This window comes from Gorilla gorilla, chromosome 9, assembly GCF_029281585.2.
Source record: "Gorilla gorilla gorilla isolate KB3781 chromosome 9, NHGRI_mGorGor1-v2.1_pri, whole genome shotgun sequence".
Lineage (NCBI taxonomy): Eukaryota > Metazoa > Chordata > Mammalia > Primates > Hominidae > Gorilla > Gorilla gorilla.
The window spans coordinates 52807336-52830915 of record NC_073233.2 but is presented as its reverse complement, the minus strand read 5'-3'; the positions used below and the strand labels follow the sequence as shown (position 1 = coordinate 52830915).

Genomic DNA, 23580 nt, shown 5'->3' with positions numbered 1-23580 from the left:
AGCCAGTCCCTCTAATACGCATAGGTAGTAAAAGCCATCTAGGACCTGTTATCTCACTTGCAGAAGGAACAGTTTCTAAGGCCAATGGTGACATTCCTTGTGTATTTCATGTTTATGGATGGGAATATTCTAATCCCATGGCTGGACAGTATCTAAAATGTGAGGGTCTGGGCATGGTGGCTCAAGCTTTTAGTCCCAGCTACTCAGGTGGCTGAAGTGGGAGGATCACTTGAGGCTATGAATTCAAGGCTGTAGTGAGCTATGATCATGCCACAGCACTCCAGCCTGGGCGACAGAGCAAGATCTTGTCTCTTAAAAAATTAAAAACTTAAAAAATATTATATGAAGGAAAAGTTGATCCCTTCTCTCAAGGAGTTCACCATCTCAAGAAGGAAAAATCACACAGTACCAATGGAAAATCGATGGCTCAGTGTACACAGAGGCAAAAATACTTGAACTCAGAGGAAACTTTATGTACTTGTAGTCAGGTAACCTAACAGATGACAAAGTTTTGTGTTATGAAAAACAGCTAATAGTGTGTAGGCAGGGATTTCTCTCTAATTCAGGAAAGCTTCTGGGAGGAGGTGGGGTTTTAAACAGGCTTCAAGACTGAAAAGGCTCATCTGGATGGCTGTGTTCCAGGTGCGTCCTTTTAGCAGCGTCTCAATATATGGCTTGCTAATATTGCTTTTCCACTGTGTGCCTGGTGTTAATGTTTGAACACTGGATTTTAATTAGAAGCTATTTCAAATTAGCTATCTTTTTATGAGAAGTGCTGTTCTCCTCAGATTCCACAGCATATGCCTGGTTCTGGGGACTTCTCAAGTTTCAGAGCAGTTCATGCTGTGAAACAGACCCATTCACCATGCTCTCTCCCACTTATTTTTGCTCCTGATTTTCCATTAGTGGGTTCCTGCACTTCAGAACAAGGGTCTGAAATCTTTTTTCCATTTTAGGATCTAAAGGAAAACAGCATGGCTGGGCCAGTAGGGCGGAATGTCTTTTTTTTGCAACGGAGTCTTGCCCTGTCACACAGGCTGGAGTGCAGTGGCGCAGTCTCGACTCACTGCAACCTCCACCTCCCTCCCCGGCTCAAGTGATTTTCATGCCTCAGCCTTCTAAGTAGCTGGGATTATAGACATGCGCCACCACACCTGGTTCATTTTTTGTATTTTTAGTAGAGACGGGGTTTTACTATGTTGATTAGGCTGGTCTTGAACTCCTGACCTCAGGTGATCTGCCTGCCTTGGCCTTCCAAAGTGCTGGGATTATAGGCGTGAGCCACTGCGCCTGGCCCAGCCCATCTTCTTATAAGCAACTGTCACCACCAAATCCATTAAGAATCACTAATATTTTGACCTTACTCAAAAAAGCCTCAGTTCCATTACAGTAACCAAGTCAGCCAGATGCTTTATCTTGATGCCACAAATCTCAAAATTAACATTTTCCTTGAACCTAGTTGTGGAACACCCTCAAGATTGTCAACCGTTAAATTTTTCCCCCCTTCCAAGGTGAATGTGAAGTTGGACTGAGTGTTGTATTTAGGAGTCCATTTTCCGATCTAACCTCACCTTTGACCACCAAGTTCTGTGGGATTTGTTAGCCCTTGGAGCTTAGCCTGTCTGTCGCTGGGTAATGGTAATGTGGCAGTGATTGCAGTGGACTGACACCATGCTGTCCTTAGCCTGAATGAAGCAGGCTTTGAATTAGAGGGTTCAACAGGCTTGGGAGCTCTTCACCTTTCTTCGCTGGGAGCAGGCCTGTCCTCTTTCTTGCATGTTGGCCTCAACTGACTCAGCTGTAATGCTGTACCCTGAAATGTACAGGTGCTGATTTGACAGGAGCTTTTCACCCTTTAGATGCTGGGCCCCCTAATGTGAATGTAGGCTCATAGAGCAATAAATCACGTGTAGGTGGCCTGTAAGGAAAGTTTTAACAAAAGAGTTGGTTAAGAAGCTGATTTATTTTCTTGCTTTAACTCTCTTGTCATGTGCTGAGTGGGGGCGGAAGAGGAGGGGAGGGTGGGGACTGGTGCTGCTGAAAGCATTTATCTTCATTTCTGCCATCTCCCAGTGTTTATTACCCTGTGATCGACAGATGAGGAAAGCTGCCAGTCAAACCCACGTTCAGCACATTTCCATTTCCCTTCATTGCAGATTTTAGGCTTTTGAAATCTGCATCCTCTTTGCAGCAATAAAGGTCGTTTCCCTCCTGCTGCTGACAAGCCCAAGACCCTCTGGTCCAATTCCACTCGCTTGTGCTTCCACCAAACAATAAAAGCTGCGGGAGTCTCAGCAATTTAAGACAAGTGATTGGTGAGAGCCATTTAGTGTTTGAGTCAGTCGCTCTCTTTATCCTTCTCTCTCACCTTTTTCTCCCTCAGTCCTTTTCCCTACCTTCACCCCTCTCTTTGCCCATTCTTATGCTGCTGAGGCGCCCCCTTAAGCAGCTGCATTGCATAATGATGAGAGGCTGACAGTTTTCCTGGCTTCACCTAGGGACCCACCTAAGCCAGTGTCCTCTGTTGCTGGGATTAAGTATTGGCAGTGTCAGGTTGTGGGGAATGTGTTAGTGGAGGTAGAGTAATTCTTAATACTCTTATCCACCTGCATATCTTTTGTCAGAGGTAGAGGCTTTGAGGAAATCCTTGCCTGGTGGGAGCGAATGCTAGATGTTTGTGTTTGGGGGTTTTTTTCCCCCCATTTTTCCTTAACACTACGTTTTTTGGAATACTGTTCCTAGTAATCTTTCAGTAGCATGTGTTCTTGTGAGCTTATTTGTTTTTGTCTTAAATAATGTTTGTGGGTGGAATAAAGGTAATGATACTCATTTCTTTGAAAATGGATGTTCTGCTTTCATAATTACTTGTCCCAATTACATCATTAGTGTAAGTGCAGGTAATTGCTTCATTAGGACATATGTATTGAAGGAGGGAGGGCAAGTCTATAGCATGGTGATAAAAACAGGCCTCACCCTCTTTCTCTACCCACACAGGAGCATCTCAGCTTGACTTCAGGGATCCAGGAGCCACCAGCCACCCTGTAAACAGCCCAGATTAATCCTGGGTTTCAGTGTGATGGGAGGAAGGAAGGATGACCTAGTAAAGAGCAACTTACTCACTTTCTTTGGGGTGGTAACTCATTGCTGAACTCTGGATGGCACTGGTGCATTCAAGGCAATGTGATTGAATCATTGGGGATTATTACTGAATTAGGGAGCAAAGTATTCTTATGGAAGCTGTATGCTTTCTGAGGCTCACCAGGCCTGATGGCATGAGCCCTATCCCCTGTTTGAGTTATTTGACTGGCTTTTTAAGGGAGTCTCCATTTTCATTCTGGCCATGACAGATCAAGAGGTTATATTCTCCCATCTGACCTTACTACTTTCCTGTAGAGTTGAATATTATTCTGATTTTATGCCATGTCTGTGAATGTCTTTGTGTGCACGCTACCTAGTTATGCATCTCCTCTTTCAAAGCATGTTAAAAGATACCAATAGTATATGATTCTGCTTATATGAGGCTATCTAAAGTAGTCAAATTCATAGAAAGTAGAATGGTGGTGACCAGGGACTGGGGAGAGAGGGAAAGAGGAATTGTTTAATGAGTAGAGCTTGAGATTTGTTACATACATACAGTTCTACTGAACTGTACACTTAAATATGGTTAAGATGGTAAACTTTTATGTTGTATTCTTTTTAGCACAATTAAAAAAAAGAAAAAGAAAACCTATGCTGGGTGCAGTGGCTTATGCCCATAATCCCAGCAACTTGGGAGGCCAAGGCAGGAGAATCATTTGAGGCCAGAAGTTTAAGACCAGCCTGGGTAAATACTGAGATCCCACATCTACAAAAACAAATTTTTTTTTAATTAGCTGGGTGTGGGGTGGCGTACACCTGTGGTCCCAGCTACTTGGGAGGCTCAATTAGGAGAATCACTTGAGCCCAGAAGGATGAGGCTGCAGTAAGCTGTGGTCATGCCACTGCACTCCAACCTGGGCATCACAGCAAGAACGCATCTCCATCTCAAAAAAAAAAAAAAAAAAAAAGCTAATACCAGATTCCTTGTTCACTACTACTTACTCCAGATAAGAAGGCTCTATCTACTGCTGTGTCTTTAATGAATATCAGGTTAATTTCTCTTTCTTTCTTTTTTTATTTTTATTTTTTGAGATGGAGTCTTGCTCTGTCACCCAGGCTGGAGTGCAGTGGCGTGATCTCGGCTTGCTGCAAGCTCCGCCTCCCGGGCTCACACCATTCTCCTGCCTCAGCCTCCCAAGTAGCTGGGACTGCAGGCGCCCGCCACCTCACCCGGAGAATTTTTTTTTTTTTTTTGTATGTTTAGTGGAGACGGGGTTTCACCGTGTTAGCCAGGATGGTCTCGATCTCCTGACCTCGTGATCCACCTGCCTTGGCCTCCCAAAGTGCTGGAATTACAGGCGTGAGCCACCGCACCCAGCCAATTTCTCTTTCTTTTTTGACCTGTTATAAACCTTACTGTGCTGTGGCCATGTAATCCTGGTTTGAATTGTTGTTTTGAGAAAATTTTTTTATGAAGCTGTGATACATAGGAATATTTCACAGTTTGCCAGGCATGATGGCTCACGCCTGTAATCTCAGCACTTTGAGAGGCCAAGGTAGGAGGATCACTTGAGCCCAGGAGTTTGAGATGAGCTAGGGCAACACAGCAAGACCCCGTCTCTAAAAATTAAAAATTAAAAAAAAAAATTTCATAGCTATTTCTTTTCCTTTCCTCATACACTGTATTCCAGGCCTTGCTATTTTTCTTGTTGAACTCTCAGACTATCATTGCTATATTGGCCTGATCCAGTGCCTTTGGCCTCAGTAGAGTCTTTCTCAGGTCTGCCCCTAAAGTTCATGATTTGCATGTGGACTAATATTATCCTTCTTTGGAGCCTTTAGGAGTTTATTGGACAATAAAATTATGTTTATTTGGGGGCCTAATTCCTACAAATAAGACACGTAATCATTGAAGTCTGTATTTACAAAATATTTACCCTTTAATTCATGTTAAATATATTGCAAATTTGTTTAATGATTAATCTCAGCATCAGATTAAATGACTGGTAGAGTAGTTATTAAACTGCCTAAACATGATAGACCAAGTGCCTTACTCAGAACATTTCCTATGCCAGAATTATAGACAGCCACGTGGTGCTTTTTTGGGATTTTATTTTTGTGGTTTGCAGAAAATGATGTTCCCTAATACTCTTCATATCTTTTAGCCTCAGGAAAAAGTGAAGACTCTATTTCAGCTATAGATAATACATTCAGAATTAGTCTTTGAAGCCCTACTTTTTCTTTACAATGGAAATAATTCTATTTATCTTAAGTCCTTTTATGATTGCTGGTTTTCCACACAGTATATTTTCTATAAAATAAAAACTACTATTTAATTCTCATATGAACCTATGGTTCAGTTATAAACATACAATAGAATATTATTCAGTCATAAAAAGGAATGAAGCCAGGCAGAGTGGCTCGTGCCTGTAATCCCAGCTACTAGGGATGCTGAGGTGGGTGGATTGCTTGAGCCCAGGAGTTCAAGGCTGCAGTGAGCTGTGATTGCACCACTGCATTCCAGCCTGGGTGATAGAATGAGACCTTGTCTCTTTGGGGAAGAAAAAAAAAAAAAGTGAAGTACTGAAACATGCAATAAGCGTGGATAAACTTTGAAAATGTTATGCTGAGTGAAAGAAGCCAGACACAGAAGGCCACCTACCATATGATTTCATTACATGAAATGTCCAGGAGAAGCAATTAGTGATTGCCTAGGGCTAGGGCAGGAGTGGGACAGAGTAAAAGGGAGTGACTGTTAATGGGTACGGTATTTAGGGGAGTTGAAAATGCCTGAAATTAGACAGTAATGATGGTGGTTGTAAAATTTATTTGCTGATGGTTACATAACTGTGTGGATATGCTAATAACCTTGAATTGTATACTTTAAAATAGGTGAATTGTAAGTTATATCTCAGTAAAGCTATAATTTTAAACAGACAGACACACATATATATTTGGGCATTTTTCTCAATGTCAGAATCATAAATGAGAACTCAGAGAAACTTGGGACACTTCTAAGCATGGAAGAAGTCTTATTTGTCATCAGGGACTTTTTCCAGGTACCAGGCTATAGGATACATTGACTGTGATTTTAGATTAGATTAAATGATGATTAGAGTGAGTGTGACTGAGTACTTAGTTATACCCCTTTCTTAGGACAGATTTTAAGACTGCATTTGAATGAAGCTTTCTGGAAAGAAGATTAAGTGTTCTTCCTAGGATGCCATTCAGATATACTCAGAAAGGGAAGATGGTTCCCTTGCTCTGAGAATTATTTTTTGTAAACAGAAGCCAGTGTATTTATTTACAGAGAGCTCAGATAATCCATAAGAGAAAAGTTAAAGTAACCAAAGCTAGGTAGGGTAGCATGTGCCTGTTGTCCTAGTTACTGGGAAGTCTGAGGCAGGAGGATAACTTAAGGGCCAGGAGTTCAAGGCAAGCCGGGCAACATAGTGAGGCCCCATCTAAAAAACAAACAACAACAACAACAAAAAAAAAAAAAACCTTAAAATACCAAAGGTTTTTAAAATGTACATAAGACACTAGTAGACCATCTGAAAGATACACAGTGAGCTGGTAAACAAATGAAAAGATGTTCACCAATACTCTTAATTATTAAGGAAATGAAATGGATCCAAAAAATAGGATTACCATTTTTCACTTCACAAATTGATAGACATTTATTTGAATAGTGTTTTCTTAATAACAGCATTATTGAGATATGATTCACCTACCATACAGGCCACCTATTTAAAGTATACATTTCAATGGCTTTTAGCATATAGAGTTGTGCAGTCATCACCTCTATCTAGATATTTCATATCATCTTTATCACCTCCTAAAAAACCCCATACACATCAGCAGTCACTTCCCCTTTCCCTCTCTCACATCCCTCCAGCCCAAAGCAACTGTCAATCTGTTTGAAAAGTTGATAAGTTGTTCAGTTGGACCTGCCCTGGGCTTTCTAGTCTCAGCTCTCCTCCAGCTCAGCTGGTCAGGAGAGCTGAGACTAGAAAGCCCAGGGCAGGTTCATATAACAGCCAAGCAGAAAGATAGTAATTGTGTCTCCAGGATGATGAGTGTTTACATCCCCAACCCCATTCTTATTTCATCTTCCCAGCAGCAACACAGTCAGAGATGGCCATTCTGAATTAGAAAGTCTCAAGTTAAACAGATTTTTCAGGACTGAAATGTAATTTAATCATTTCCTTCTTTGCAACTTGCCCTTTTTTACCTTCCCCGAATTAGCTTTTCTGATAGATTTGCTAATGATTCCCATTGTTCAGTATCTTAACTGAACTGTTGAATCATACTTTTCATTTCCCTTCTCCTAGAACTAATCTTAGAGAGAAGCTATGAAGTTGTTTTGAAAAAAGATTCCTAATTCTTTCCAAGCAACAGAAGAGAAGAGTTTCTGAGAGAAACAAAGGTAGAGAGATGCACAGAGGCTATTAGGCTTGGCAGAGTTCACCTATCATGTAACTGTGATGATTATTATGATTTTATCCCTAGACACATTCTGGGAGCTCTGGCCTACAAGTTGAAGACCTGACTCTGGAATGAGACTTGGCAGCTTAGTTTTTGCCATTGTTGTTGGCTGATAGTTAGCCAGGATCACTGGATTTAAGCTTCTTTTCCTCCTTGTTTTGTCTGTCATCAGAATAATCTTTATTTCTTCTTTTGCTCTAAGCCTCAATGAAAGGAATTTCTGCGGTTATATGATAGATATGAACTACCATGACTAGTATTGTCCTTATGAACAGCTGCTGTTCCCACTGTCTCCTAGAATGTGAATGAAAGTCGTGGCCCCTCCCTCTTTTTTAGTTTTATTAAAAGTTGAGTGGAAAATACAGACAGTTCCCATATACTCCCTCCCCTTACACCCACAGGCTTCCCCACTGTCCGCACCAGTGTGGTACATTTGCTGCAGTTGATGAACCAACGTAGACACATCATTATCACTCAAAGTACGTGTTTACATTAGGGTTCATGCTTGGTGTTGTAAATTTCACTGGTTTTGGCAAATGTATGTGCCATGTATCCAACATTGTAGTAACATAGAAAATAACTTTACTGCTTAAAAAAATCTCCTTGTGGCTGTACATGGTGGCTGATGCCTATAATCCCAACACTTTGGGAGGCCAAGGCAGGTGGATCTCTTAAGTTCAGGAGTTGGAGACAAGCCTGGGCAACATGGTGAAACCCCATCTCTACAAAAAATACAAAAAAAATTAGCTGGTCATGGTGGCACACACCTGTAGCCCCAGCTACTCGGGAGGCTGAGGTGGGAGGATCATCTGAGCCCAGAAAATTGAGGCTTCTGTGAGCCGTGATTGCACCACTGCACTCCAGCCTGGGCAATGGAGTGAGACCCTCTCTCAAGAAAAGAAAAAAAAAAAAAAATCTTGTGCTCACCTGTTCGTCTCTGCCTCCCTGCAAACCAACCCCTGCCAACTACCCATCATTTTTCTGTGTCTATAACTTTTCCTTTTCCAGAATCTCATACAGTTGGAATCCTACAGTATGTAGCCTTAGCCTTTGACTTCTTTCATTTAGTAACATGCACTTAAGGTTCCTCCATGTCTTTTTGTGGCTTGATAGCTCATTTCTTTTAGCATGAATAATATTCCATTGTATGGATGTGCCACAGTTTATCCATTCATCTCTTGAATGAAGAACATCTTGGTTGCTTCCAAGTTTTGGCAATTATGAATAAATAAATAAAGCTGCTATCCATGTGTAGGTGTTTGTGTGGACATTAGTGTTTTGTTTTTTTTTTGAGACAGAGTCTCGCTCTGTTGCCCAGGCTGGAGTGCAGTGGCGTGATCTCGACTCACTGCAAGCTCCACCTACTGTGTTCAAGCAATTCTCCTGCTTCAGCCTCCTGAATAGCTGGGATTACAGATATGCGCCACCACGCCCCGCTAATTTTTGTATTTTTAGTAGAGATGGGATTTCACTATGTTGGTCAGGCTGGTCTTAAACTCCTGACCTCATGATCCGCCTGCCTTGGCCTCCCAAAGTGCTGGGATTACAGGCGTGAGCCACCGCGCCCGGCCTATATTAAGTCTTGAAGTTGGGTTGTGTCAATCCTCCAATTTTGTGTTTTCCTTCCATATTGTGTTGGCTATTCTGGGTCTTTTGCCCTTTCATATAAACTTTAGAATCAGATTGTTAATATTCACAAAATAATTCAGGATTTTGATTGGGATTGTGTTGAATCTGTAGATCCAGCTGAGAGGAATTGACATTGTAACAGTACTGAGCCTTCCTATTCATGAACATGGAATATCTCGCTAATTTAGTTTTATCCTTTGTGATGTCTTTCATCAGTTTTGTAGCTTTCCTCCTATAGACCTTGTACATATTTTGTTAGATTTATACCTAAGTTTATTTTTTTGATGCTAATGTAAGTGGTGGTGTATTTTTAATTTCAAGTTCCAGTCATTCATTTGTTCATTGCTGCAATATAGGAAAGCAGTTGACCTTGTATCTTGAAACCTTGCTATAATTATTTAATAGTTACTGGAGTTTTTTTGTTGATTCTTTGGGATTAGACAATGATGTCATCTGGCAACAAACAGATTTCTTCCAATCTGTATACCTTTTATTTACTTTGTTTTGCGGTGGGGGTGGTTTCTGATTGCATTAGCTAGGACTTCCAATATGATGTTGAAAAGTATTGGTAAGAAGGGGCTTCCTTGCCTTGTTCCTGGTCTTACGGGGAAAGTATCTAGTTCCTCACCATTGAGTATGATGTTAATTGCAGGTATTTCATATTTCTATTTTCTGGAAGAGACATTAGAGAACTGGTACAATTTCTTCCTTAAATGTTTGGTAGAATTTAGTGAAACCATCTGGGCCCAGTTCTTTCTGTTTTAGGAGATTATTAATGATTGCTTCAATTTAATAGATATAGGCCTGTTTAGATTATTTGTCTCTTGTGTAAATTGTAATATACTGTGTCTTTCAAGGAAAGTTAGTCCATTGCATGTAGGTTTTCAAATTTGTAGGCATACGGTTGTTCATAGTATTCCCTTATTATCCTTTTGGTGTCCATGGGATCAGTAGTGATGGCCCCCCTTTCTTTTCTGGTATTAGTAATTTGTATCTTCTCTCTTTTTTCGTAGTTGGCCTACCTAGATGTTTATTGTTTATTGATCTTTCAAAGTTTTTGGTTTTATTGATTTTTCTGTATAGGCGATTTCCTGTTTTCAGTTTCGTTGGTTTCTGCTCATGTTTTTCTTCTGCTTACTTTGGGTTTAATTTGCTCTTTTTCTTCTTTCTTATGGTAGGTGCTTAAATTACAGATTTTAGATCTTTCCTCTTTTCTTATACATGCATTCAATGCTATAAATTTCCCTCTAAGCACTGCTTTCACTACATTTCACGAATTTTGAGAAGTCATGTTTTCATTTTCATTTTCATTTAATCCAAAATATTTTTATTTTATTTTTATTTTTATTTTTTTTTATTTTTTATTGATCATTCTTGGGTGTTTCTCGCAGAGGGGGATTTGGTAGGGTTACAGGACAATAGTGGAGGGAAGGTCAGCAGATAAGCAAGTGAACAAAGTTCTCTGGTTTTCCTAGGCAGAGGACCCTGCGGCCTTCCGCAGTGTTTGTGTCCCTGGGTACTTGAGATTAGGGAGTGGTGATGGCTCTTAACGAGCATGCTGCCTTCAAGCATCTGTTTAACAAAGCCCATCTTGCACCGCCCTTAATCCATTCAACCCTGAGTGGATACAGCACATGTTTCAGAGAGCACAGGGTTGGGGGTAGGGTCACAGATCAACAGGATCCCAAGGCAGAAGAATTTTTTCTTAGTACAGAACAAAATGAAAAGTCTCCCATGTCTACCTCTTTCTACACAGACACGGCAACCATCCGATTTCTCAATCTTTTCCCCACCTTTCCCCCCTTTCCATTCCACAAAACCGCCATTGTCATCATGACCCGTTCTCAATGAGCTGTTGGGTACACCTCCAAGACGGGGTGGTGGCCGGGCAGAGGGGCTCCTCACTTCCCAGTAGGGGCGGCCGGGCAGAGGAGCCCCTCACCTCCCGGACGGGGCGGCTGGCCGGGCAGGGGGCTGACCCCCCCCCACCTCCCTCCTGGATGGGGCGGCTGGCCGGGCAGAGGGGCTCCTCACTTCCCAGTAGGGGCGGCCGGGCAGAGGCGCCCCTCACCTCCCGGATGGGGCGGCTGGCCAGGCGGGGGGCTGACCCCCCCACCTCCCTCCCGGACGGGGCGGCTGGCCAGGCGGGGGGCTGACCCCCCACCTCCCTCCCGGACAGGGCGGCAGGCTGGGCGGTGGGCTGACCCCCCCCACCTCCCTCCCGGACGGGGCGGCTGGCCGGGCTGAGGGACTCCTCACTTCCCAGTAGGGGCGGCCGGGCAGAGGCGCCCCTCACCTCCCGGACGGGGCGGCTGGCCGGGCGGGGGGCTGACCCCCCCACCTCCCTCCCGGACGGGGCGGCTAGCCGGGCGGGGGGCTGACCCCCCCACCTCCCTTCCGGACGGGGTGGCTGGCCGGGCGGGGGGCTGACCCCCCCACCTCCCTCCCGGACGGAGCGGCTGGCCGGGCAGAGGGGCTCCTCACTTCCCAGTAGGGGCGGCCGGGCAGAGGCGCCCCTCACCTCCCGGACGGGGCGGCTGGCCAGGCGGGGGGCTAACCCCCCACCTCCCTCCCGGACGGGGCGGCTGGCCGGGCGGGGGGCTGACCCCCCCACCTCCCTCCCGGACGGGTCGGCTGGCCGGGCGGGGGGGCTCCTCACTTCCCAGTAGGGGCGGCCGGGCAGAGGCGCCCCTCACCACCCGGACGGGGCGGCTGGCCAGGCGGGGGGCTAACCCCCCCACCTCCCTCCCGGACGGGGTGGCTGGCCGGGCGGGGGGTTGACCCCCCCCACCTCCCTTCCGGACGGGGTGGCTGGCCGGGCGGGGGGCTGACCCCCCCACCTCCCTCCCGGACGGAGCGGCTGGCCGGGCAGAGGGGCTCCTCAATTCCCAGTAGGGGCGGCCGGGCAGAGGCGCCCCTCACCTCTCGGACCGGGTGGCCGGCCAGGCGGGGGGCCGAACCCCCACCTCCCTCCCGGACAGGGCGGCAGGCTGGGCAGTGGGCTAACCCCCCCACCTCCCTCCCGGACGGGGCGGCAGGCTGGGCGGTGGGCTAACCCCCCCACCTCCCTTCCGGACGGGGCGGCTCGCCGGGCGGGGGGCTGGCCCCCCCCACCTCCCTCCCGGACGGGGCGGCTGGCCGGGCGGGGGGCTGGCCCCCCCACCTCCCTCCCGGACGGGGCGGCTGGCCGGGCGGGGGGCTGACCCCCCCACCTCCCTCCCGGACGAGGTGGCTGCCGGGCGGAGATGCTCCTCACTTCCCAGACGGGGTGGCTGCTGGGCGGAGGGGCTCCTCACTTCTCGGGCGGGGCGGCTGCCGGGCGGAGGGGCTCCTCACTTCTCAGACGGGGTGGTTGCCGGGCAGAGGGTCTCCTCACTTCTCAGACGGGGCGGCCGGCCAGAGACGCTCCTCACATCCCGGACGGGGCGGCAGGGCAGAGGTGCTCCCCACATCTCAGACGATGGGCTTCCGGGCAGAGACGCTCCTCACTTCCCAGATGTGATGGCGGCCGGGAAGAGGCGCTCCTTGTTTCCTAGATGGGATGGCCGCCGGGCAGAGACGCTCCTCACTTTCCAGACTGGGCAGCCAGGCAGAGGGGCTCCTCACATCCCGGACGATGGGCGGCCAGGCGGAGACGCTCCTCACTTCCCAGACGGGGCGGCAGCCGGGCAGAGGCTGCGATCTCGGCACTTTGGGAGGCCAAGGCAGGCGGCTGGGAGGTGGTTGTAGCGGGCCGAGATCACGCCACTGCACTCCAGCCTGGGCACCATTGAGCACTGAGTGAACGAGACTCCGTCTGCAATCCTGGCACCTCGGGAGGCTGAGGCTGGCAGATCACTCGCGGTTAGGAGCTGGAGACCAGCCCGGCCAACACAGCGAAACCCCGTCTCCACCAAAAAAATACGACTCCAAAATATTTTTAAATCTCTCTTGAGACACATTCTTTGAGCCATGTGTTGTTTAGAAATGTATTGTTTAATCTGTCAGTTTTATAGGATTTTCCAGTTATCTTTTTATTATGGATTTCTAGTTTAGTTCTCTTGTAGTCTGCAAGCGTAATATGTATTATTCCTTTTCTTTTGTATTTGTTACATTGTGTTTTGTGGCCCAGAAGGTGGTCTGTCTTGGCCTGGGCTGTTTTCAAGGAGAAAGTTGCCAAATAGTATAGGGCCTAGACAGTTTATTTTAATCTTCAGATTAAACACTTCTCTCTCTTGGCCCTGGCACACTATTTGGGCCAGTCTCTTACACAAGGACATCTCTCTGTAAGCTGTCTGTTGATGCTGGTGTAAGTAGTAGTGTAACTGTAGATGAAATACACACAGAGATTGGAGTAGATGACAGATATAACTTTAAAGGCCATTTATTAGACACTTAGTATTTGCCACCACTATTTATTTATGTATTTATTTACAAGATGGTCTGGCTGTGTCACCCAGGCTGTAACTGTAGATGAAATACACACAGAGAGTGGAGTAGATGACAGACATAATTTTAAAGCCCATTTATTATGCACTTAGTATTTGCCATCACTATCTATCTATCTATCTATCTAATCCTATCTATCTATCTATCTATCTATCTATCTATCTAATCTATCTAATCTATCTAATCTATCTATCTACAAGATGGTCTGGCTCTGTAACCCAGGCTGTAGTGCAGTGGTGCAATCTCAGCTCACCACAACCTCCACCTTCCAGACTCAAGCTATCCCACCTCAGTCTCCTGGGTATCTGGGACTACAGGTACACGCCACCACACCTGGCTAATTTTTGTGTTTTGTGTTTTTGGGTTTTTTGAGACAGAATCTTGCTCTGTTGCCCAGGCTGCAGTGTGGTGGTGCAATCTTGTCTCATTGCAACCTCCTCCTCCTGGGTTCAAGCAATTCTCGTGCCTCAGCATCCCAAGTAACTGAGACTACAGGCACACACCACTACGCCTGGCTAATTTTTGTATTTTTAGTAGAGGTAGGGTTTCACCATGTTGGTCACGCTGGTCTCGAACTCCTGACCTCAAGTGATCCGCCTGCCTTGGCCTCACAAAGTGCTGGGATTACAGGTGTGAGCTACTGCGCGTGGCCTTTTTTTTTTTTTGCGATAGAGTCTCACTCTGTCCAGGCTGGTCACAAATTCCTGGGCTCAAGTGATCTGCCCGCCTTGGCCTTCCAAAGTGCTGGGATTATGGACGTGAGCCACCACGCCCGACCACTTTTTATTTATTGTCTTAGTAAGTTCTTCCAACAATCCTGTAAGTTGTAGGTACTATTATACCCTTTTCTACAGATAAGGAAACTGAGGTTCAGAGAGATTAATTTATACAAAGTCACACTATAGTAGATAATGACAGGAAGTGTCAAAATCTGGTCCAATTGATTCTGAAACCTGTATTCTCAAAACAAACAAAAAACAAGCTGTAAGATCCCATTGGCAAATATTGAAAGTTGAAGTTGTAATGCTGTGCCTTGGATTAGTTTCTTTCCATGACTATAACAGCATCACTTGTTAGCAGCAGACATTCTAGTAGTGGTGCTAAGAGCACCTACCCTGGAGTTAAAATGTAGGATATGTTTATCTAGCTTAGCATTTCTCAACTAGGAATGATTTTTATCCCCAGGGGACATTCGGCAATGTCTGGAGACATTTTTGGTTGTCTCAGCTATGTGGAGTGGGATGCTACTGGCATCTAGTGGGTAGAGGCCAGGGATGCTAAATGTTCTGCGATGCACAAGACTCTTCACACAAATAATTATCTGTCCTAAAATTTCAATAGTGCAGAGGTTGAGAAACTCTGAGTCTAGCTTGTTCCATTCTGTCATTACTACATGGGAGAACCTTGAAACCTTAGAAATCCCTTAGCAGTCTCTCAGGATTTGGTTTCTGAGGCTAAGTGCCTCGTATGTAAATACTTTCTAGCTCAGTCCATTAACCCCCTCTGGCACATTTCCTGCCTTCATCTTAGTGGCCAGAGGCCTACTAAATGGTTGGGGTTGTTTTAATAACATCAGGCTTTTTCCTCCTGTTGTTTCCAAGAGACAGGCTCAGTTGGCCTCAGTTCTTGAAGAAAAGAACCTGGTAACAGTACTCTAATCTGTTGCTGGCATCTTTAGCTCCCTAATCTGTGTTTATATGACACACAAAAAAATGACTCTCCTTGGTGCCAGGCTTCATTCCTCCTCAGCACCCTGGCACCATTGGCAGAGAGCACCTCCCCAGTCTCTTCCACATAGTGGCAACCCTACATGTTGATTTTATGGCACAGCTGTTCTCCAGAAGACGTTTCTTGAGACATGGACAGTACAGGATGCCTCTGGAGCTGGGATTTGGGAGTCTTAATCATTTGTGTTCCCATTTGCAGATCCACAGTACTCAAAAAGCATCTGGTATTATTCCTTAACTGTTTTCCTGTTTGTAGTTCTTATCCCTTCCCCCAGAATAAGCTCTTAAAATATGAAGTTTGTTTTTTCAATTTATTTTCTACCCTCTCTTAGCAACTAGCATTTTGTTCATCATGTACTGAGAAAATCAACTTACCTTCTATCATTTGGGGTTGTTAAAAGCTGGAGAAAATGATAAGGAGCTAAAGTAATTTGAGAGAGACTAGTGGTCAAAGGAGGGTGTCAACCATCTTGATAAGCAAGCCCAGGAAACAATTCGGAAACTCAGTGGAACTGAGCCTGGATCAGAATGAAATGGAATAATTCCTTCCAGGGAAGTGGTAGACCTTGTAACTAAAGAATGATTTTCATTATCAAAGAGGCATAGAAAAATCAAGAAAGTTCCTTTTAATAAAGTCCTTCAGGTATCTTACCCTCATCATGACCCAGAGGTTCAGCAAAAGTCAGATATAATTATTAAAGGGGAATTTTCTGTGAAGGTTAAAGCAAGGGTATATATTTACCTCATCTGAATGATACGCCACAGGGACCTCAAATAGAGATTTGAGGTCAGTGGACTCACTGACAGCACACCCCCAAATGCTGTCATTCTCAGGTCTCAGGGAGAGCATGACTGGGCTTATGTCTTTGAATTTGCAAGATTTTAAAGGATGTCTTGTTTTGGGGGTATTCATTTATCTAGAACGGTTTGTTTTAGCCTTTATTCCATTATTGTCCTCCTGAGGAACCTTTTTAGACATTTTTTCCCTACTTGTCTCTCCTCCCATGAAATTTTAATATCACAGATACAATGTGTATCTATTTATATACTCTGATGCTTTGGGGGGGAACAAATGATTACACTAAGTTGTTTTTTTTTTTTTTTTTTTTTGCCCCTTTGAACCAATTTTTACCCCCATGGGGATGATATTTCCCATGTTGAGAATGCATGATCTAGAAGTATCATCATTTTGGAAATGAACTGTTATTTGTACTTTTCCTTACAAATTGAAAATGGGACAAAGACAAGACTATCAGTAAATTAATGCTGAAAAATAGTATTCTGACACAGTGGCCAGCAGCAACTGGAAGAGTGCAGAGAGTACTTTTCTCATATTTCTTGGCTTGTGTGAAGGTTTTCTCTTTGAACCATCTCTTGATCATTTAGGGAAAGAAAGGGACACCAGGAGTAGCAGTGCAATAAATGCCGCTCTCTAAAAGAAAAAAACTACAGTTCACAAGATGCTTTTGCAGTGATGTGCAGAGGAGGAAGACTAGGTGATACTGAAGAATCTGGGTATGAAATTGTCCATTTTTCCAAGGCTGGTAAACTCTAACAAGTTCAGTTTTTGAAAGTAGCCTTTGATTTACAGCTGAGAATACCATTTAGGTTATCTAGCATACAAGAATGTTCTATTCTCCCAACAGGGTTTGACTCTGTCTGATCAGAAGGAGGGTGGTTGTGTATGAAATGCACCTCAGAAGGAGGAGGAGGAAATGACATGTTCATGTAAATGAAATACAACTGCAAATTAAAGTGTCACCCTGTTAAAAAAATCCATTTTTTATTTAATTGGTTACCAAGGAAAAAAATGTCATACAGAAGAATATATCTCAGAGAAAGTTAAACCCTGAGATGTTACAAGCAAATGTGGATTCAAGGAGGTTCTTAGGGGGTAGGTATTATAAAAGATGGCCTTAATAAAAATATTCTGATGCTACAAAGTGAGGCTCATAAATTTTTATTGTGTTACGTGCCAGGGGTCCAGAAGAGATGAATGAATATTACCTTATTTGTTTTTTACTGTCTGTTTCTATCCAATCAGCTGTATAGTAGCTGCCTCTTCCCTGGAGGAAGCCTGTTTTTGAGATGTCCTATTAGGAAGAAAGTGATAAAGGAGGAGATACTTTGTCTGAAAGAGTGCTGCTTACTATCAGGATGTCCAGGGACTGAAATGCTACTGGCTTTTCTGTGTTAATGGTGTCTTCCCATTTTTCATTTTTCTTTTCTCACATTTTTGTGAAAATTCACCTGTCTCTTTTAGATGTTGAGCCTACCAGACCATGTATGTACAGTACCTGCCACATTGTTGGCACTAAGTAAATGTTAAGTAACAATGGGAAGGACTGATGAATGGGGTTATATTTCCACATTGAATTGTTCCCTGGCAAACATGCCTGGTTTTTTTTGAGACAAAGACTTGCCAGATGGGACTCATTAGCTTTCTTCAGCCATAGTCTAGTTTTTCCTCTTCTCTCCCCACTACTAATCCCAGTATTGTTTTATGTTTTGCAGTGGAAACGTGGATAAATAATATAATGTGCTGTCTTTGACTTCTTCCTCATAAGGGGCAGTGATCGGTGATGGACAGTCTGCTGTGGCCAGTAACATTGCCAATACTACCTACCGGCTCCAGTGGTGGGACTTCACTAAGTTTGACCTCCCTGAAATCAGTAATGGTAAGTCAATGTCTAATGGGGGTATCAGTGGAAGGGTTATATTTGCTGGTGAGCCAGAACTCAAAAATTCATGGAGCACTGGGTTTTTCGTCATCCTATTGAGCAGTTGTTATCTACATGCCATTTCTACACCTCTTCTGTAACTTTCTTTTCAGGTCCGTTAACCAGATATCAACCATACCATACACTTAAGTCTATTAAGATCTGGATTAATCGAGTTTAATTAACATCACTGTAGTCTTTCCTAAAAGGGTCACAAGGTTTAGCTCTTGGATCCTACACTCCCTTCTCTTTCTCTTCTTTTCAGTTCCACCTAAACTTTAGGTTTTGGCCAGTGAACTACTAGTCCACAAACTCTTCAGAGCAGAGAAATCTTTGTTTTTGTGTCTACTTCAGTACCTTACATTGTTTGCTGCTGAGGGTGGGTGCAAGACATGTTTGCTGAATTGCTTAATTGAGAGTTACAGGCTGGGTGCGGTGGCTCACGCCTGTAATCCCAGCCTTTGGGAAGCCAAGGCAGGCGGATCACTTGAGGTCAGGAGTTCAAGACCAGCCTGGCCAACATGGTAAAACCCTGTCTCTACTAAAAATACAAAAATTAGCTAGGCATGATGGCATGCACCTATAATCCCATAGGGCTTAGTTGTTCATATCTGAAGCTGACATTTTTCTATCTTGTTTGTGTGATATTATAAGACTTTGCCAGTTGCCTTAAAATAATTAAGATATTCTATGTCTGTGGCATTTCCTGATATGCCAGTTTTCGTATCTTTATTCATCTCGATGGTATGGTTGATACCTGATTTACAAACATGACTGTTTCAGTTTCCTTGCTTCTAGTGAAGTCTGCAGTCCACATCCCAGTTGTTCTGTTGGAGTCACAACATTTTAAACCTCTCATTTCACTTTCTACCTCGTGAAGGGCTCTCTCTTGCACATTTCTGAGAGTGATGGTCCAGCCTCTGCTTGACTGCTTCTGATGATAGACCACACTGACAAGGTGGCCTGACCATCACTGCTAGATTTGTGTTAAAATATTCTTTCGGCCAGGTGTAGCAGCTCACACCTGTAATCTCAGCACTTTAGGAGGCTGAGTTGGGAGGATCACGTGATCCCAGGAGTTCAAGACCAGCCTGGCCAACATGATAAAACCTCGTCTCTACTAAAAATACAAAAATTAGCTGAGTGTGGTAGCGCATGCCTGTTTTCCCAGCTACTCGGGTGGCTGAGGCACAAGAATTGCTCGAACCTGTGTGGCAGAGGTTGCAGTGAGCCAAGATCACATCCCTACACTCCAGTCTGGGTGACAGAGTGACACCCTATCTCCAAAAAAAACAAAAACAAAAAAAAAACCCACACAATTAATTGAGCATGGTGGCATACATCTGTAGTCCCAGCTACTTGGAAGGCTGAGGTGGGAGGATCATCTGAGCCCAGGAGGTCGAGGCTGCTGTGAGCCAAGATCACACCACTGCACTCCAGCCTTGGCAACAAAGCAAGACCCTGTCTCAAAAAAAAAAAAAAAAAAAAGTTTTTTTTTTGCACTGAGCCACCATTTCCCTTGTCACTTTCTCCCATTGGTCCTAGTTCTGTCTCTGAACCTCCATAGTATAAATCTCATAATGCTTCTTTCAAGTGACAGTCCTCTGACTATTTAAACTAAGCTGCCATTTTCCATTAAATCTTTGTTGAAAGGTCAAACCTCCTTAGATTCCTTTCACTGATTTCCAAATCCTTGACAGTTCTGCTCCTCTTTCCTTTTAACTTTCAGTGGAGGAGGGCAGAAAAGAATAGAAAACTCTAGATGTGAGCTGTCGAATACATAGTACAGTGGTGCTTCAGACACTATTAGCTTACCCTATGGTTTCAGCAGTTTTTTCAGAAGCCACTCTTGAATTTTTAGTCACTTAAAATTTCTTGATAATTGTTAATAAACCAAGACTCAACCTTCCTGTACTTGTACAGCTTGATCTTTTTTTTTCTGAAACAGAGTCTTGCTCTGTCACCAGGCTGGAGTGCAGTCGCATGATCTCGGTGCACTACAGTCTCCGCGTCCCCAGGTTCATGCGATTCTCCCGCCTCAGCCTCCCAAGTAGCTGGGACTACAGGCGCACGCCACCACACCCAGCTAATTTTTGTATTTTTAGCAGAGACGGGGTTTCGCCATATTGGCCAGGCTGGTCTCGAACTCCTGACCTCAGGTGATCCACCCACCTCAGCCTCCCAAAGTGCTGGGATTACAGGCGTGAGCCACCGTGCCCGGCCCAGCTTATCTTTTAATAACGAAAACAGATTTGTATTTGTTTCTATTCAATTTTTTCTGTCAACTGTAGTTTCTTTTTCCTGCCTCTCATCATCTATTTGAACTTTGTTTTAGTCCTTCTTTCTCAATATTCCATTGTCTACTAATTCAATAAACATGCTTTTCTGTCTTCTTTCAGATTGTTAGCAAAAAGTAGTGAATCAGGCAGGGCATTGCACCAAGCCTTGTAGTACATTACTGTGGACTTCCTCTATGTTGATTTTGGTTTATGAATTACCACTCTGGGCTTGGTTGTTCATATCTGAGGACGACATTTTTCTATCTTGTCTGTATGATATTATAAGACTTTGCCAGTTGCCTTAAAATAATTAAGATATTCTCTGTCTGTGGCATTTCCTGATGCCAGTCTTGGTATCTTTATTGGACAAGGAAAATCAGTTTAATTTTTCATGTCCTGTCTCAATGAAACCTCAGCAGCAACCATCTATTTCTAAGTGCTTATAGGCCACATGTCCAGTAATTCATTCTTTAACTCTGCTGGAAATTAACCACAATCCACCTTTTCCCTTATTGAAAATGAAGTTTGCTTCTTCATTTCTAGCTTTCTGTTCCATAATTTATTTAAAGTTGGCCATAATTTATTTAAAATTATTTTGTTTTGTTATTTTGTCACTTTCTTTCTTTGTCATCTGAAATTGATATTACTGTTCAAAAATTTAAAAAATATAAAAGATTAATACGGTAAGAAGCCCCCCAATCCTACCACTCCTCCTCACATGTAACCACTGTTAGCAATTCCTTATATATCTTTTCAGAAATATTATATGTATATACAAGCAAATGCAAATTTATGTTTTTCTGCCTTTTATTTAACCCAAATGGTAGCATGCTGTATGTACTCGTCTGTACTTTCTGCACTTTTTCTTTACAGTATAGCTCAGTGTTCTTTTCATGTCAGTATATAAAGAGCTTATTTGTTCTTTTTTGTGACTGCCTAGTATTCCATTGTATGAATGTACCATAATTTTCTAACTAGTCTCTACTATTAAAGGACCTTTAGGTAATTTTCAATCTTTTACTCTACAAACTGTGCTGCAGTTTATCATTTTGCACATATGCAGGTATATCTGTAGGATACATTTCTAGAAATGGAATTGCAGGGGGGAAAAGTGTGTAATTATTGCCATACCACACTCTATACAGCTCGTGCCAAATTATTATTCCACTTGGAGTTCATGAGAGTGCCTGATTTCATAAACTCTTGCTGATAGAATGTACTATCAAATTTTTGGATATTTGCAAATCTGATATGTTAAAAAAAAAAGTAGTATGTGGGCATTTTAAATTTGTATTTTTTGTGTTACAAACAAGATTGCATGCCTCTTCATATACACAGCCATTTGTGTTCCCTTCTCTTGACCTGTCCATGTGCTTTACCAATTTTTCTGTTGTGTTACTGGTCTTTTCCTTAGCAATTTTACAGGAATTCTTTATAAATCAGAAAATTAACTTATAATAGGAGTTTCCTGCTTGTCATTCGAGTTTTGACTTTGCTGAAGGTTATTTTTGTCATAGAACTTATTTTAAGGAGTCAAAATTATACAACTTTCCTTTTATGGTTCCTTGGTTTTGTGTCATCATTAGGGAGATCATTTATAACTTTTATATTTTAGTTTTTTAATAGTTAAGTCTTTGATTCACTAGGAAATTTAGTCCCAAATAATCAAAGTATGATCCAATTTCCCCCCCATATGGCTACTCACTTGTCCCAACTAATTAATAATCCATTTGTCTCCATTTATTTGGGATGTCGTCTTCATCATACTATTAATTTCTTTTCTGTATTTAGATATATTTCTGGACTCTCTGTTCTGTTCTAGTGATCTGATTATTCATTTGAAAGTTCCACGTGAGTTTAATCTTTGAGGTTTTATGTTTTATTTTACTTATTATTATTTTTAGACACAGGGTCTCACTCTGTTGCCCAGGCTGGAGTACAGTGGCACGATCATATCTCACTATAACCTCAAACTCCTGAGCTCAGATGATACTCCTGCCTCAGCCTTCCAAGTAACTCGGCCTGCAGGCACATGCCACCATATCTGGCTGATTTTTAAATTTTTTTTTATAGAGATGAGATCTTGCTGTGTTGCCCAGGCTGGTCTCAAGCTCCTGACCTCAAGTGATTATCCTGCCTTGGCCTCCCGTAGTACTGGGATTACAGGTGTGAGCCCAGCCTGATTCTGTGTTTTACTGATGAGTTCAGCAACCACCAAGTTGATTTATGTGAATTGCATTTAACCTTTTCCTGGAGTTAGGCTAAAGATCTTGCCACCTGCTTCTCTCACTTGAGATTTGAGATTAGTGTTTAGAAGTTTATGAATAAGGCCTCATGCATAAATAATTTTGAAATTGCTTTCCTGAAAAAAGTGGCACATTAGATTCACTATGATTTTTAAGAGTGAACTCTTACTGGGTGAATGGAATTGGTCACTAGGCTGTCCTGTCAGAACAGGCCTTAAGAAACCCGGCGGATGAGTGGTGTGGGGCAGGCGATACCACAGGGGATATAGTGCCTTCAGAGAGTGTTTATGGGTCATCTGGAGCTCTGTACAGGCCTTATTCTGAAATTCAGGGGGCTCAGAGATAGCCAGGAGGAAATTTTTCTGCTGATTTAACCCCCCTTGGGTTTTCCAAATCGGTATCTAATGCATTTGCAAAAGCACTGCAACTGCTAATTGCTCCCATGGCCTCATCTGGCCAGCCAGCAACAGGCTACAAATCGATCTTTGTACAAGGTGTTTGTTTATAATTTATGGAGCTGATAGGAAGGCAGAGCCATCTGCTCCTCCAGGCATCAGTATTTCTAACCCCTCCCATTCCCTGCTAGGGCATTTTCACTTGGAAATCATTTCTAATTGGGAGGAGATTACATTGCAGAGTCTGGAACGTGGCTTCCTGCTGTCTCCTGCATTGTTTTTTCTCCCTCCGGAGCTGCCCCCTGAAGTTCTAGAGCAGTTTTGATTTGAAAATCCTTTCTTTCCTAATCTTTATTTCCATTCTTCACTGCCCAGCTAAATACCCCATCATTTTTTTCCAATATGTTTTTTGCCTTTAAGTGAAAGCCAGTTGCTGGAGATGCATCTCCGAGACTAAGGATTATTTGACAAGGTCGCATTTCTCAGGTGTAGTCCCAGTCCGGCAACATCAGAGACACCTGGGAATTTGTTAGAAATGCAAATTCTCAGGCCCCGTCCCAGCATTCTGTGTTTTAATATGCCCTCCTGGT

The 23580-nt window shown here is 43.5% G+C and overlaps 1 protein-coding gene across 24 annotated transcripts in view; it reads left to right on the top strand.

Annotated features, from left to right (window-relative positions):
- AMBRA1 (autophagy and beclin 1 regulator 1) overlaps positions 1-23580 on the top strand; it is a 205014-nt gene that overhangs the window by 140628 nt on the left and 40806 nt on the right. For all 24 annotated transcript variants that reach the window (XM_055354792.2, XM_019037126.3, XM_019037124.3 and 21 more), the window contains one exon: positions 17918-18028. In XM_055354792.2, the coding sequence (XP_055210767.1) occupies positions 17918-18028 (111 nt within the window). The remainder of the gene's footprint in view (positions 1-17917; positions 18029-23580) is intronic.